General features: G+C 41.5%; 1 protein-coding gene across 1 annotated transcript in view; it reads left to right on the plus strand.

Annotated features, from left to right (window-relative positions):
• The first annotated feature begins 1,799 nt into the window (after nt 1–1,799).
• The window catches only part of Hdac9 (histone deacetylase 9), a 675,889-nt gene continuing 660,066 nt past the window's right edge, over nt 1,800–17,622 (plus strand). Inside the window, exon 1 of the mRNA XM_055624368.1 lies at nt 1,800–1,818. Within this exon, the coding sequence (XP_055480343.1) occupies nt 1,803–1,818 (16 nt within the window). The 5' untranslated portion in view covers nt 1,800–1,802. The remainder of the gene's footprint in view (nt 1,819–17,622) is intronic.

Here is a 17,622-nt window from a genome sequence, read left to right on the forward strand (position 1 = left end):
AACAATTCTCAGATCCTGTTACAAAATAATCATTTTTCATGTTCACTTTTATAGTCCGTAATATTTATTTACTTACATGTTTATGCGTGTTCTGTTTGAATGCATATCTGTGCTACATGTTCATGCCTACAGAGACCAGTGGGGAAGAAGCTTCTTAAAGGGGCTGCAGCGTCCTGCAGAACATAACAGTCCTAGGCAGTTGTGAAGACCTGGAGAAAAGGGACTGTTAGGGAGAAATGCCTACGAGAGAGAAAGGGGAACCATATGGTCATGATTGTGAAGCGTGGAGTTCCTCGGGTTTCTTCCCACCTTAAACCCCTACAAACATGGATGGGGTGGGGTGCTTAAAATGACAGAGCTGCTGCTTCTTAGGAAGAAAGCTATGTGGGATCCCCAGTAGGATGCTGCCTGCATTTCCTTCACATTCATATCAAGGAACACGTTTCCTTACATCTAAGTAGAAAGTGGGCTTGTGGGAGTGGAAAAGAAATGTGACAATCTCCCTGCTGCTTGCGTCCCCTCCTTGTTTATTTGGTTAGTGACACTGATTTGAAGAAGGGTAGTAAGGGAAGGGTGCCCAAAGGCTTCTCTCCCCAGCCTGCACCAGTGCACAAAATTTACTTGTATATTTACATACATATATATGTATATATATATATATATGTGTGTGTATGTATATATATGTATATATACATATATATACATACACATATATACATATGTATATACATATATATACATACATACACATATATATGTACATATATACACACACACACACACATATATATATATATATGTATGTATGTATCAAGTCATGTGATTCCAATCCATTAGAATTGCTGAGTGAATGGATTGTCAGGCAATCTACCACAAGGGTTAATGAGCCTTGCAGATGATTTGGGTTTCAGACATTCTCTTTTTCTAATTCCATAATCCTTAGATATGGTGGGAAATGTACTTCAAAGTGAGCACTTCAGATTTAGTTCAAATACCAGCCATTTAAGTAGCTCAGGAAATTGCCTGATCTAGGGTTCCGGGGTGACAGTGTTTTATATTTGTTGCAGCCTTTCAGAGTTGGGTAGAAACATCAAAAGCTTTTTATTTCATTAAAATCTGTCTCTGGGTCTGTATTTTCTCCTCGTTTCTTGTGGAGTTTTCCTTCCAGGGCACATTCATAGCTGCTTCTCCGGAGAGCGGTTAATTTTCCCTTATCCGGAGGCACACATTTTCTGCTTTGTCCTGTCTCTTAATTACTGAGCGCCAGAGGAAGAGTGGTCTGAGCCAGGGCCCCAAGTTGTGGAAGTTTCTATATCCGGTAAACTGGCTCCGTTCCAGTGCAGAACAATTTATCAACAAATGAAACACCAGCCACATCCCACGTATCCTCTGATTGCATGAAAATCACCCCCTTGCCCACCCATACGAGTTTGCTGGAGTATGAGCTGACAGACATCCTCCTTCCTCCTCTTCATTCGGTTGAATCACTGGTTTCTGGCATCTATTAGGCTCCTTATTAATAGTAAAAAGATTCTCATTCATTGAGTGTCTTACACTACCAGCCAGATCCAGTCTCTCCCTCTGCCTCCTGGTTGTGCTGTGGCGGAGAAACAGGCTGGAACACTGATTTCTCGTGCGGATAGTCAGGTACTGTTTAATCGGGGGTGGAGGGAACTGATAAAATTAGCAAGTTGACTAACCACTTCCCTTCCTTCTGGCTCTCTAATATGATAACAGATACAGAAAAGTTCAGAAGGACTGGGCTCGTTTTGGAAACCGCAGCGCGCGTTGGTAAGGAGGGAATGCACAACACAACGGGTGAGTTTCTTTCAAGACTCTCAGAGAACTGTGAAAAGAGTATCTTACTGGGTGTCTACATTTTCCTGTGCAGAGAGTCTGCAGTAATTTGTAGGCTGTGGGGAGATAACCTGTAAAGAGGGAAGCAAAAGGATTCTGATTAGCAGTAGTCAAAAAAAAAAAAAAAATGAGTGATTGAGTGCTGTGTAAGTCTGTAACTGTTCCAGATTTGAAAGAAGTTGAGTTAGTGAAAGCCTTCATTAGGAAGTTCATGTGTTATCAGATCTGGACTATCAGTCTTGGCATCAGGGGCACGGTCTGCAGAGCCCAGTGTATCTTAGACCCGAAGCAGCTTAAGGTTTTCAGTTACCTTCGTATACAGTTGGAATAGTCTCATGCTTTTGGCTTCTTGGTAATGTAAAGTTTCACAGATGACTAGAGCATGACGTGCACATGGCCCGGGAGGAACCTGGTCCTCAGCCTCCGTTGTTAGAATCCTGTGTTGTTTTATTGTACCGCGATCGCGTGTGCCCACTTTGGTCTTGTGGCATTGTAGTGTTTTGAAATGTGTCCCTTGGACGTGTTAAGGGAGGGGAGCCTAACATTCTCTCAGTGGTCATTCCAACTCATTAATTCAGGTGTGGAGACTCAGGTAGAGGATGCAATGCTGACTGGTGGGAAGTAGGGCTTCAAGGGTCTGAGGATGGTTTTCCCAGTGAGTGAAAGAGTGGGGGATGGGACATCAGATGCTACTTTCTGGGACCAAACTTATTTCAGGCAAATTTTTGGTTTCTTTTTCTTTTTTTCGTTTTGGTTTTTTTATGTATAGTCTTCTTGAGAAGTTTCTTAACTTTTCTTGCCTGAGTTTCCTCACTGTCATGAAGACAACACAATATCAGTCTCCCCAGGGAGGGGGACAGACAGACAGGGAAAATTGCTAAAGGACAGTGGTGGGTCCCCCAACTTTTTTATCTGCAATTACTACAGTCAGGCAAGCTTTTTTGTGCATACTTCACTGTTCTAAACTAGTTTTTTTAATCTTCTAATTATTTGATAGAGGGAATATGAGCAAAATTTCCATTGAGAAGTTTTGTGCTGGGCCCCTAAGAACGTCTTTTTCTCCAGATGTTCTTCTAGTTGCATCTGAGAATGAACAATCAGAGCTTGGCTTCTCTGTCTTCTCTCTGAGAGAAGGGCAGCTTGTGGAGATTTGTCAAAGCTCACAGAGCCAGGAATAGCAGAGCAGAGGGCAGTGACGCCTGCGTGGGCCTTCTGATCCCCGTGAGGAGTGATGTGGCTGGGAACGGGCAGGTCTCCTTTACCTGGGAGTCTGCCTCTAACTTCGCTTTATTTTTCTTTCCTCTGAAGAAGTATCTCTGGGCTGCCTAGGTTTCCTTCTGGTACTGCAAAGACAAAATACCTTTTTTCCCATTTGTAATGACAGAGTAGAAATCCTGAGGCTGATAACAAACTGAAAGGTGAAGGTCTTTTCTGTGCCCTTCCATCTTTATAATACAGGCATGTACTGAGCAGGTAGGAGAGGGTTGACGTCTGCACTTGTCTAATTGTCTGGTTTACTCCCTTCAGTGTCTCTCTATGGTACTCATTGTTAATGTCTTTATAGATGAGAAACTGAGGCAGAGGAATGAAGTAACCTGCTTGTGATTTATTAGACATGGCAGAAATTTTCCATGTCTTTCTGATTTCACAACTTAGAACATTTGCCTGTAAAAAAAAAAATAGGTTGTTTCAAATATGCAGTCAAAATGCATACAAGGTTCTGTTCTCAGTCTTCCTGAATAAGAAAGTTATCATTAATCTTTTAGCATGAGGGGCATGGGAAAGACTTTTCTTCTGGTAATATTTAATTTTTTTTTTTAAATTCCCAGAGTGAATTTTTATAATGTCTAATTACACTGTGGAAATGTGTCATAAACTCTGACACAATCTGCGCCTTGTGGGGCAGAGGCCCCACTGTAATGAAATAAATATTGAGCAAAGAGGGCAAGAAGGAAGCACTCTCTTAGAAAATTAGCCGTGCCTCAGTGGTAGATTGTGTTTTGTGGCATTTGTCTCTTTTGAGTCTGTGCAGAGAGAGAGTGGGTGAAATCATCTGAGTTAGTCTTTTAGAACATGCAGTGCTATTGTAAAACAAATGATAAACACTGATGCTCTGCGAAAATAGGACCTGGCCTAGTCGTGGGGAAGGTGCCGGAGAGAACCAGGACAAATGTACTCAGACATTTTAGGAACCTGGCATTGACTTTCACTGCTTTTCTCTTAGATTCCTGGTGCAGCTCCAAAAATAGAACTGAATGTGTGAATGAAGGAAGAGGTTAATTTCACAACTTTGGAGATTTTTTTCCTCCAACAGAGTAATGATGCTTTCATTATTTTTTTTTTCTTTACCTGAAGGGGACATTGTCTTGGAATTGGAGCTAAAAATGCAAAAATATATTAACTTGTTATCGAGAAATTTGATATAATCTCCACTTTTATTTTTTCTTATTTTTCTGTCATTGTCCAAAGAATTTTCATCAACCTGATAAACCCAGACAAACTTTGTCTATGTGATTTCTGGAAGGATTTGGAAATCTTATTCCTCCTCTTCCTCCTCCACCTTCTCCTCCTCTTCCTCTTAATCCACTTCTTCTCAGTGAAAGCAGCTTTGAAGGAGAGCCAGAGAGGGAAGGAAGGAAAGGAAGAGAGTGAAGAAGAGGTAGAAGGAGGGGCAGAGTGGGAGAGAGGGAGTTTGAGGATCCCTTAGAACTTAAAGTAAGCAGAACCTCTCTAGTTCTGCCAAGTACAGACTATCTCTGAAATTGCTCTTTCATTCCCATTTTCTTTCTTGTTATTTTTCCGTCTACAGTGTCTCTATCTCAGAAGAACATATAATTCACAACATGTAAACTAGCTCTGGGGTTGGGAGTTTCTCACCCTTCTGTGTTTAACTTATCAGCGCCTGTTTTATTGTGTAATTTTTTTGAAGGGCTTGGTTGTTCACCGGATTACCAAGTACTGGGAAACTGGTATGCCCTAATATTGCTTTTACATCCTAATTCAAAATACTTGTCCATATTTTTGTGTCACTGTTGTTTATATATGAAATGTTTTGTGAAAATATGATGAGAAATTGAATAAAAAGTCAGCGCGGTTGGATGCCTAAATGGGGGAGTTATTTGCTGGTGTAGGTAGAGTCTGGATTCTGAAAAGCATGGTGAGTAGTGATGGGAGCCTCAAATTGTCCAAGTGTAGCCAGAGGGGATTGGAAAGTTTGTGCACTCAGAACAAGCTCAGTAATATTTTAAATGATTTGGAGGGGAGAACAGATTCGTGAGGAGTCAAGAGTTGATGCGTGGAAATCATTAGGAATCTATTGTGTAGTTCAGAAATAATCATGGCCTGGACTGAGGGCAGCATCAGTGGCCATGAACAGACCAAAAAGTCTCATGTTACAAGTAGGATATGATAATGAACTAACAGTGAAATGACCAAAAGAGTGTCAGTTAGGACCTCATATAAGCAGATGGTCATGGGAAACACATACCGCAAGATGGCAAAAATCAGAGCAGGCTGAGACATCCAAATGAGATGCTTCTGCAACAGTCATGGGAGCACAACACTGACATGGTATGCGATGTCAGAGAGATCCCTAGGGAAAGGAAATATTACAAGAAATCAAGTTCAATTCTGGAAACTCCCAAAAACTTATCAGATGAATAGTCAGGAAAGCAGCTGAATCAGGATGAATAATGGCTAGATAAAAGTGAAATCCAGAAAGCTGTGACTTCAGAGGGAGCTAAGAAAAAGCAGAGTCAAGACAAGGGGCAGTTACACACTTTGCATAAAGAACTAATACACTCTCATAGGCCATAAAATGGTTGATCAGGGATGTTTTATGGCATGAAGTAAATAGACAGAACATGCTCATTCTTTAAAATTATATTGTTTTGACAAACTGAGACTTTTAAAACTAACTAACTGAGATGTGACTATAAGAGAGAGCCATACTGATTTCTTAAGTGGCATTATATTTATGTTCTTATTTCTGTTTTCATATAAGTGCATAATATTCAAGGAAACAAAAGTAAACTGCTTATGTTGTCCTAGATTTATTTTCCCAAAGTAGAAAATGCTTGTAGCCAGCACTTTCTCCATATGAGTATTTCCAAATGTCAAGGCGACCAGATCCAATCTTGCTCAGTTATGTCCCCTGAGATGCATTTGACAATAGCTAGGGTTATTTTTTTATTGCCACAAAATGGGGAAGTGGTACGTCATTGGCATCTGCTAGCGAAGGCCAGGGATGTTGTTGAGCATCCTACAATAAATGGCAGCCCCTGCTCCATCAAAATATCTGTCCCCTAATGCCTGCAATTCCGGGGCTGAGAAATTCAAACACAGAACATAACATATATTCTCTTATAGGCATTCATGGTGGTAGATGTTTTATGTACATGAGTGGGAAATCTTACCAACTTTCCCATGGTCTGCCTACAGGTTTTCATGGTGCAAAAAGCTCTCTGTGTCTCCGTCTCTCTGCCCCCTCTCTCCTTCTTGCTCCTTTTCTGTCTGTAGGCACATGTCTATGCAAGTATACCTACATTTGCAGAGTTGTGGAAGCAACGGGGTAGCCTAAGGTGTGATCCCTTAGAGCTGCCCACTTTTATTTTGAGACTGGATTTCTAACTGACTTTGAGCTCACCAAGAAAGTTAGGTTGGCATGCCAGTGAGCCCAGGGACCTGCTTGTCTCACCTCCCTGAGCATGCCAGCATGCCAAGCAATTTTAAAAACATGATCTGGGGATTGAACTCAAATCCTAGTGCTTGCAAAGCAGCCACATTGACAACTACCTCTTGATCCCACAACGTGTTCTTTCACTTTGGTTTTCTTCTTGATCCTTCTTTGTAGAAGTAAGTAACTGAAAGTCAGGAGTAAACATATAAAATGTCTTTCCAGGAATTAATTTTCAACAGGATTTATCTAACTGGTTATATAGAGGACAGTGCTTCACCCAAGGCTCTTTGTCTTACATTGGAACTGCAAGTATTATATATAGTTATTTCCTATGCTGTAGCGAATATAGGGAAGTTTTGTGGTAAAAATGATTTAAAAATTATTAGGTTCATTTCCTTAAAATGTAAAAGGACCTCCCATTTCCTAAAAAAATATTTTTTTCTCATTTCATTATATGATTCCTGATTTATCTAATGTGTGTAATTGCATAATTACAAAAATGTTCCTTGATACTCATCTCCAAGGCAGGAATTGAGCAATTGTCTTTGTAAATACATGTCCTCATAGTATCATAGCACTCACCATTAGGCTAGGATTTCTGTGATAATGAATATATATATACACAGTGGACTGGAATCTTGATAAGACTTCAAGCAAGAGATTGTCCCATTGTATAACAACTTAATTCTATTAAAAACCAAACAAACCTGTAAGTCAGTCCAATGCTGGATTGGTAAAACCACAGATGAGAGAAATCGGTATCCAAATCTTATTGTTTTGGTTCTTGGTTCTAAATCATCCCCTCTATGAACTAAAGAGTTGATGCAGATTGGCATATAAACTTACTGAGAGAACTTTTCTGTTTTGAGCGCCCCAGTGTGACCTCACGAGCATCATTCCTACCTGCTGGCATCTGCTGATGAGGGCCACACTGTGCTCCACTGTCACACCCCGTTTAGAGCTACATTCTCCTCTTTCCTTTCCTACAGTCTCACTAGTCAGTAATGCAAATGTGCCGTCTTTATTATTAGCAGTAATTCACAACGTGCTATTATTGCTCTAATGTATTCACGCCCAGATGGCAACTTCACTGGGCACCTCGTTGCCTGAACCTAAACTGGGGCTTACTGGTGAACCTGGGTGGTATTATTTCCACAAATACTTCTGTGATTCATACTCACTTTCATAAACAGTTTTAGAAATATTAGACTCATATATTTTTGTTTTGTTTCATGGTGTGTTAGGATTCCTATTGCTGTGACTAGATGCTGTGAAAATGGACACTCATAAGGAAATATTGGGGCTGGCCTAGGTTAAGTCCATTATCATCATGATGGGAAGCATAATGGAGTGCAGGCAGACTGGTGCTGGTAGCGGAGAGTTCTACATCCAGATCATCAGACAGCAGGAACAGAGAGTGAGACACTGGGCCTGGCTTGAGCATCTGAGACCTGAAAGCCCTCACCAGTGACACACTTCCTCCAACAAGGCCACACCTACTCCAGCAGGGCCACAGCTACTAATAGTGCTACCTACTATGGGCCTATGGGGGCCATGTTTATTCAAACATGGCCACATTGTGACATAGGACATTCTCTGGCACATCCTACCACTGGTTGTTGTCTTAAGTATCCTATTTGAAGTCACTAAAGAAAGTGAGAAGACCAAGATATTTAGCTTAAAGTATGACATTAAAATAGTGTAAATGTGACAAAATGAAAATTTCAACAAATTAGACGAAAATATTTCATATTTCCAGTTAGGATCAGTGTAGACTCTTTTGGGCTGAAAATGTTAAGTTAGACTTCAGACATTTTTGGAGGCAACTTTTCTAGAGTTTCCAAATGAATAAGGATATTTGTGTAATTAATATTCAATGTGTTATTGAAGTTGAATTGAGATACAGTGAAAGGGAAGAACAGCCTCAGGTATGTGACTCTGCATTTTTAAGTACTGCATTAATGTTTATGCAAGAGAAATTAAAAAATATTTAAAAAGTGATTAGCACCTTGACAGTATACATCTCTAAGATTTTTTGTTTGTCCCTCCCCCTTTTTAAAATATTCGAAGCCCTTTTTGCTTCAAAATTTGACCTACTTAGACATGTTCTGATAATCCCAAATGTAACATGTTCCCTCAGTTTTGTAAGTGCCTTTGGGTAGCATATCAGAGAGGCAATTAATGTCATCAAGAAGCATAATGGACCCATCACATTTCAAGAGATAATGTCTATTTTCCTGCTAACTAACTTGGCTTTAGTTTTCATTCTGTGTTTAATGTTAGTACACTCAACTGGCAAGGCTGACTTTCCAGAGCTTCTGGTCGCTTTGCATCCACCTGGGGTTTTACCAGAATGGTCCAAGCTGCACAAAGGATGGGCCCTTCCACCTTTCACTCAGCAGCACTCTCTCCTGGAAAGGCTGAGCAATGTATCCCAGGCCTGATGTCATTCTTTGTGTTGCTCCCTTCATTCTTTCTCTGTTTTGCCAACACTGGAAGTGTCGGGACAGTAACAGGTTTCTTCTGACTCAGATGCTATCTCCCCAGAGCTACTGTCTTTTTCCACCTACAGCTACCCTTCTGTAGACACACATAATTTCCCAGAGTGTGAAGGCTGAGATCTGTTTTTGACCAGTTCTAGTCTTGCTAAACCTGTAAATATGGGGTTGGCTTTGCTTTTGATTTATCACCCTAAAGAAGAAATACAGGAAACGAGAGGCTAGTTTAAAAGTGAGGTGTGCACCACTTAATATGTTTAAGTGTACAAAATGTTCTCTGTAAAACAGGAGAAAAGCTACATTATAAAACAGTATGTAATGTGGACATATAGAAGTTATTTTAAAGTAAAATTAAGGAATGCTATAAGAATAAATTTATATTTATCTTTGGTGCTGTGGGGTGAACCCAGGGCCACACGCAGACTAAACAAGCACTGTGCCAATGATCTGCAGTCTTAGTTTTTAATAAACCAACTTACTTTTCAGTCTGGAAATGTGTCCATATGTAAATAAAGGAAAATACATTAACAAACATGAAATTAAAGTTCTTGAGCTCTGCTCAAATCATTTCCTATTTTCCTCATACTAAAAGTTGGCAAAATCTTTGTGTGTGCTTGCTACAAAAGAGCTGCCTCACATAACTTGAAAGATCATGGTGACTTCCTATGTGCAATTGTTACAAAGTTCTACAAACAATTACCGTACAGTTTATAAAACATTACTTGCCAAACCTGATAACATGGGTCGTAGGGTTTGAAGGAGAGCAATGCCATCCTGAAGCATTCTAAGAAAACTACTTCCAAGTGAGAAGTAAATACAATCACGTTAATTTTTCTTTTCCTGGAAAACAGGTATGTTGATTAGTGTTCCTCAGATGCCTGTGGGCATGTTCCTAGGCATATTTTTATTAGTAATTGATGTCCGAGAGCCTGTCAGTAGGTGGTGCCATCCCTGGGCAGATATATAAGAAAGCAAGCTGAGGAAGTCATGGGGAACAAGCCAGCAAGCAGCATTCCTCAGTGACCCCTGCATTAAGTAGAAAATACTAATTTAAACAGTAGTTGGACTTGCCTTTTATTATAAAAGAGTTAATTGTGTTACTTAAAATAATTGTGTGTGTGTGTGTGTGTGAGAGGTCTTCTCACTGGGGCTACAGGCATGTACAGGAAGATGCCCAGCCTGTTAGTGGTGTGGGAATGCACAGGCCCAGCCTCAGGTTTGCACAGCAAGTACTCTAACTCTTGAGCTGTCTCTGCAGGTTCACTTACCTATTTTTTGTTGCCACAAATTAGTTTATATTTTCTAGTAATTTAGATAAGTAGAATTGCATCTGTAGGGAGGGTGTGACTTCTTTTTTTAGCATGCTTATTTTAAAACTCTCCATGCAGTTTCCACACCTTGCTTATCAATGAATCTATTAACAGCTTTCGTTTGTCACCAGTCTGGAGTTATTACGGAGAAAGCTTATGTGAACGTTCATGTGAAAGATGGGTTTCACATTATTACCGGCTTCACAAAATTACTCACAAAGTAAATTTCATATTATTATGGGTTTCACAAAATTACTCCAAATTCATCTTGGCAATTTTGTTGAAGATTGATTGTTTTGAGATGTGAGTCTCCGAACTTATCATTTTAAGCCCAAGTTTAAAATAATTATAGCAAAAGAGAAATCTTTAAACCCCATATATATGCATTTATAATGTATACATGTGTATGTGAAGAGATACACACACACAAAATTGTCCTTGTGTAAAGTGGTTTTAATCCCCTATTTTATTCCAGAAACTTATTTAAGTTTTGTCTTTGTTTAGTAACTCACTGGGAAAGTAAATAGCTTAGGACTTCCATATTGCTGTGTGGGTATTTCAATGCAGAAATAGAGACTAAAACTCTGACTTCAACTGACTAGAATGAATGAGTGAACATAAATGTACAATAATGTACCTGAATGTGCATATCAAATCACCAGTCTTTTGTGCTCTTGTGAGAAGCACTAGCCTCTCCCTGCTTGCTCAGAAGACACTCATGTTTAATAATGAGGGCGGGCGAAGGGTGCATTAGAAAATGTCTTGTTAATTAGATGTTCTCAGGTGGTCAGGTGTTCCCGAATTTGTGTTTTTCTGTTCTCCTTCTGCCACCATCAGATTCAGTCGTAAGAAAAGCAATCTTGAACCTGTCATTGAGCTTGGTCATCTCCAACGCGTGCATCTGGCAAAGTAGTAGGCTCTCCTCAGTTGTGTTAGAGACTTTGCTGCGTTTTTTTTTCTTTTAAGTGAAAAAAAGACTTTTTCAAACAATATATTCTGATCATGTCTTGCCCTCCCCCTACTCCTCCAGATCCTCCTTACTTCCCCTGCTCATCCAAGTCCACACCTGCCCCTTCACTGGAAAACAAAATGGCATCTAAACATAAACATCATAAAGACAAACAAACTAGAATAGGTTGAAAGAAACAAACATCAGAGAAGAAAAAAAAAAAAAAGAGCCAAAGAAAAAGCATGAGAAGCACACACAGAAACAGCCACACACATATTCTCACACAGAAATCTTATACAAACACGAAATCAAATGCCATAATGTATAAGCAGAAGACCTGTAAGGTAAAAAAGAAAAGTAAATAGGGACCTGACAAAAGCACCATGAGACAAAACACATTCCAGATTACCACCAAGTTCATTTTGTGTAGGCCTGTTACTGTTACTGCTGGGCGTGGGACCTGCCCTTATGAGAGCTTCTTATACCCAAGGAGACTCCACTGGAGAAAACTACCTTCTTTGTAAGTGATTATCAACTGGAGATAGCCTCTGGGTTAGGGATGAGGGCTTGTGTCCACTTCGCTCAGTGCTGGGCCTTTGCTCCTCTTGATGTGAAATAGGAGTTTTCTAAAGTCTGTGGTACTCCTGTGTTATCACCATCCTCACTCCCAGGTCCTGATCGCCTTTGGTAGCTATTTAAGCATTTTGGAGCCTAAGCTGTAGGTGGAACTTGTCTGTGTGATTTTACTACTCAAGGCTGCTGTTTGTTGGCACTCTTTGATCGGCCTGCTGATTTCATGCACCTAATTGCCACTTGTGACGTCAGCCCCAGATGCATGGTTCTCTAACCACTGCTCCATTGGGAGTCTCTTGGCACATGTAGTTTTTATGCATAATTTCCTTGAAAAATGAAACAGAGGGACTCTAGATTATGATACTAAGTAGAACGCTCTGTTTTAGTTTTTGGTCAGGAAGTACTAATACTTAGATAAGTATTTTTATATACTATTACCCGTGTTGTTATTAATTGTTAATTCCATGGTTCTTTTCTAAAGCGTAGGATTTTGCTGGACGTGGAATAGCGGAGAGAAAACATTAAAACACTGGTGGTTTCTTACAGATTTGCTAAGAACATTAGCTGATGTAATGATTGAGTATGTGGGATGGCCACCGTGCGATGGCCAGGTTACCTGGCAGGAGTCATCCTTCCGAGATAACAAAGGGTGGTTATCGAATGAAACCTTGCACTTTTATAAAACCTGGGCTGAAGTCCACAGTAGAGTTGTTATGCGCACACCAACTCTGCTTCTGATTGCCCCATGGAAATAGACTAGCATATATGAGTCAAGCCGGCACTCCTACCTAAGAACTGTCTAATGTAACTGTGGCCATGAAGCCGATCTTGAGGACAGCATGGCACCTCTGGATCTGTGCTGTAATACTCTGTTGACAGCTGTGCTCCTACCCTCCGTACTTGCTGGACCCCAGGTGGTTTTGATGACATCACTTTAATCATATACTGACAGTAGTGCTCTAGGCCAAGAAGAAGCTGTGCTGGTGAATGACCCTCCAGTCTGCAATGCTATGGTATCTGGTCCGATGTTATTGGCCACTTAACCTGACTTCCAACTGACATAGGGTACCACAGAATTTTGTTGACCCGATCTCTGCCCATTATTAGGAATTAGGGGATTATATTTGAATCTACAAGCCTTTGTGCCCTAGCTTGTTTCAAGATTTTTTTTATGAGATTATGAAAGAGCCTACCAGTTCCAAGTTTATAGTATGGCAGGGACTTGGCTGAGTTACTTTTACATACTGTCATTTAGTGCTCACAACCAATCAGTAAGTTGAGAATCGTCAGGATTTTACTGATATGTACGCTCAGGAATAATCACTATAAATGAGTTCCCCGAATGTCTGGAGTTGGTCATGACAGAGCCAGGCTTTAAATTCTGACCAGCGACCTGGGGCTCTCAGTCCTAAAAATAAACTTAGCACAGTGCCTGAGAAATGTGAGACATTCCATAAACACCACCTCTGTTCTGAGGGCTTTCGTCACCCTGATTGGGGGTCCGTTAGAGCTCAGGTATGGCAGGCTGTGCTGGGAAGAGACAGCCATAGCCTTCTAGCAGGGTCATAGCACCTCAGCACGGAGTGAGTGCACACTGCCTGACCGAGGGAGAGCAATGGCATCTGTGTGAAGTCACATGGCCATGGGCACCTTCTGTGAGGCTGTTGGGGATTTGAACTCTCGTCCTCCTATTCACATAGCAAGTGCTTGACGCACCGAGTCCTAAGTCTAACATTTTTTTTCCTGTGACAGAAACAGTTTTCCACTGGGTTAAACAAACCTATAAAACTACAGAAGAAACAGGGTTAAAACAACGAAACTTTGCCTCAGGCTTTTTTAAAATAATCTGTGTAGACTTGGTTTGTCAAACTTTACATTCTAATTAAAGTGTATCAGTGAGACAGAGTAGATTCTTTAATTGGATGAATAAGGCCTCTAACAAATATTTGTGATGTTGGTAAAATGGTTAAAGTCCTTGGAATTTAAACATTATTAAAACGCTTTGCTTAAAGTTATATTTAAGAATGTGTGCTTTTATATTTGTGCTGCTATCGTTTGCATGGTAATTTACTGGCCTTAGAAATATTCCTTTCAGGGTTTGCCACAGGACAAAGGCTGGAATCTGTGTCTTCCAAATGTCTAGAACAGACTGTCTCTCAAGGGAGGGCTGCAGACCAGAAGCCCTGCTGACAAAAGGGGAGGGCGAGTCCCTCAGTTTATGCTTTCCTTCACTCATTTGAGTCCTCAGAGTGAGAAAGGGTGAAAGGCCAGCAAACTTAGATGTGTGGATCCAGCTTCGATGGAAACTGTTCCAGAAACTACTTTTTGCTTATTTTTCAGGATTAGTTAAGAATCAAGAGACATTAAACATTTTATTTTTAATGAAGACCTAAGCCCATTCATTATTTTCTTACTCAGTAGCCGTTTACTGTGCAACTAATATCTCTCAGGCCCTGGCCTAGAGCTCCATACTGGCTGGACGGAGGAGTGTGCTCCTGCTGTTGGGAATTTATAGTCAAGGGTAGAGACGGAAGAATAAAGACAACATTCAAGTAAAAACAAGTGCACAAACACCAGCCTGATTATAAAATGTGTGTTTATAAAGGGGAAATGCAGAATTCAAGAAAACCAGGACAGAAAGGGGCAACACAAAAGGGGTCGGCGGGGGGCTGGCCGACAACATGAGCGTGTGAGCAAAATGAGTCCTTACCCTGTCAGGAAACGCTACCTTGAGTGGAGATGGGGCAACCTTTTATCACCCAGGTCGGCCAGTGTAGCCAGCTGGTGAGTCCCAGATCCGGGGAGGCTGTATCTTAGCAGCTAATGCTGACAGTGATGAAGGTAGGCAGCGCTGCTGACCTCAGGCCTCTGTGCATCAGCACAGGTGCACACATGTAAATCCACAGACATGTAGAAAACAGCAAAGGTAAATGTGGACTCAAATCTGTAATTACATAAACTTGGCAGAGCTTATTTGTGCTAAATACCATACTGTCTCCTAAACTGATATTTGAGTGTTCAGCACAATAGGGTATTGGATTTGAGAATTTCCTACAATGTCTTTTTGTCATCGTCACCTCCTGGTCACCATCTCAACTCTCTCCACATTCACTTTCTACCTAATGTGCAAACTTCATCATCTCTCTCATTTAAGTTACCCAGTCTGTGCCACCCGTATACTCCTGGATGTGGGACGGTTGTACTGAAACAGAGCCCATATATCAGGAGCCATACCTTAAAGAAAATGAACCCTCCCTTCCTGGGATGCCACCAACTGTCCATAGCACCTGAGTTAGGGGAGGGGGCTCACGCACCCATTCCTGCTGCACGTGAGAACCCCAACTAACGTGGTTCTGTGCAGGCAGACACAGCTCCCGTGAGCACGGGAACACGGCATCCATCGCTGTCTTGTCCAGAGAGGCATAATCTCTTTTTGGTCCTCCCTGACTTTCAGCTCAAATAATCTTTCTGCCCTCCTACATCCCATTTGTGTCTGAGCTCTCTGCAGCAACTCACTGTCCCCACTCTGACCATTTGAACATTTTTTTTTTTTTTTTTTTTGGCCTTAAGCACTGCCCTTTGCACAAAGCAAGTTCTCTGATGCGGCCTGAGAGCTGTGCTAATCCAGGTTCAGGACCGGTCCACCCACTGTGTCTCTCTAGAGATTCTGGGATATGTCACACTGTTAGGTTTTAATGGTCTTATGACTTGAAGAAAGCCGACGTGTTCTCTACATGTTTAGTAATGTACTACTTTGTGGAGGCACGTTTACATATGTGTCTCCCAGAGAATGTGTCCTGCTAATCCTGTGACAAATTCATAGCAAAAGAAGTACAGAATATATAAAACCTGAAAGTGTTTTTTATTCTTATATATTCATTATCCATATCAAAAGTGGAAAGTCATTAACTTCTCTCAATGTGCTGATCTTAACTTAAACCAAAATTCTGGAGGTGAGTGTCAGGCTTCTGGATGAATGTGAAGGAGGAAGCGGGACTCTTCCTGTTGATGTCCCATCTTCAGGCGCCTACGGAAGGCAGCTCCAGCTTCGTGAACACGTGCAGACAGCAGATCCAGAGGCTTCAGGAAAACACACGAAGTCACACGGCTGCTGAGCAATTACACTAGCTCAGCTCCTGCAGGTCCTGTTATGACCTCTGGGTCTCTTTATTAATCACCCCTTCCCCACCCCCACACCCTTTCCTTTATACTTGAAAGCTTACCAAAACTGACCAGAACCTTCCTAAAGCTGGAATGTTTTATGGCGTTTGGGAAGAATTGAAGTGCGTCAGTTCGAGAACAATGCAATGTTTAGCCCGTTGTGCAGGATTTGTTTTTCTTTACCCAGACTGCACTTGTTCCTGGCTTACCACCCATTCCTTTCAAGGTCTTCTTAACAAGGCCTTCCAGGTTATCCACAGAGCTCCAGGGCCTCGGTGACAGTTCATTCACCTTAGCTACATAGTTCGAGGAACTGCTTATTTAAATTTAGATTCCGTCTCTGATGAAGTGTTTTGACAAAGTAATACCAGCTTGATGCTATTTAAAATATTTTGACAGATGGGAAAATTGTTTCAGTCTGACTTGAGCAGTACTTTATTGCAGTATTTTGCAACTGAGGAAAAAAAATTGGTATAGGTACTCTCACTGTTCCCGGAAATAACATCCTTGCGTTCTCCCCAAGAGAAGCAGGGCCTCCATTCAGTGAGAGATTACAGTGTGTTGCGCATGTTAAGAATTCATGCAGTTTAAGAAAGAGGGAACATTTGGGGACTATTTCCAAACAGGGAACTCTTATTGTTTGGAAAGCAAACAGAACCTAAAGATGTTCTAGATGAATCTGCTGTGGTAACACTTCACAAGCCTCCCAGGGCCCTGTTGCCAGGCTCATGTGGCAAAGCCACCAGGACTTAGACCTCGTCTGAGGGCAAGGCTTGAATCCAGCTGTGTCAATATCTAGGTGTTTTAGAGTGCGTTTTAATAGATTTGGATATTCCAGTTCCTCTCGAAGGAACAGCAGCAATGGCAGTTCTCGTTTGTTTATTAAACAGACACGCTGAGGGGACTGACGGGTCCCCAGCATCCTGCCTGGACCAGCAGTGCCAACACAAAGGCTCCTGGGAGCTTTCTTGAAGCGTGCCTTCTGGGTCTTGCGAATCACACACTGGCGAAGCCAAACCACCTATTAGCAAGGCTGCTTTATCTCCCTTGGCTGTCGAGGAGCGTTGTAAATACCGCACCCCCCTTTTTCGGAGAGGAGGGACTTAGAAGACATCACTACAGCCGCCTGCTAGGCTGTTTCAGTTACAGAAGCCTTGGTGCTGGTTGACCTCACACTGTTTTGCACCAGGCTGTGATTCAGCTACCTGGAAAGCTCTTCCTCAGAAGGAGGACCTAAGATGTCCCAAAGCCTTATGCCAGGATGTATCCCAATATTCTAGTCATGTGGTGACCTGACATTGATTATAGTCTCCAAAATAGCTGGCCTGTGTGTCAACAACAGTCTCAGGCTGATTAGACCACAAAGGCCAGCTCTGCTTTCCTTATTACAGTAGGAGGCCAGTCATAAAAGTGAGAAACATATATTCAGGGCTAAGTTTTTATCGCCGCACAGGCACAGGCAGCCCTCAGAGTGACCCTTTGTCCAGTAATAGTATTTCCTTCATGTCAGACAGAGAACTCAGAACTCAAACAGGGCTCTTTGAAAACCTGAGATCAGAGGAAGGGGAAGTTGATAGCTTCTTAGGGTCCTTTATT

Source organism: Psammomys obesus, unplaced genomic scaffold, assembly GCF_907164565.1.
Source record: "Psammomys obesus unplaced genomic scaffold, mPsaObe1.curated_primary_1811, whole genome shotgun sequence".
Classification (NCBI taxonomy): domain Eukaryota; kingdom Metazoa; phylum Chordata; class Mammalia; order Rodentia; family Muridae; genus Psammomys; species Psammomys obesus.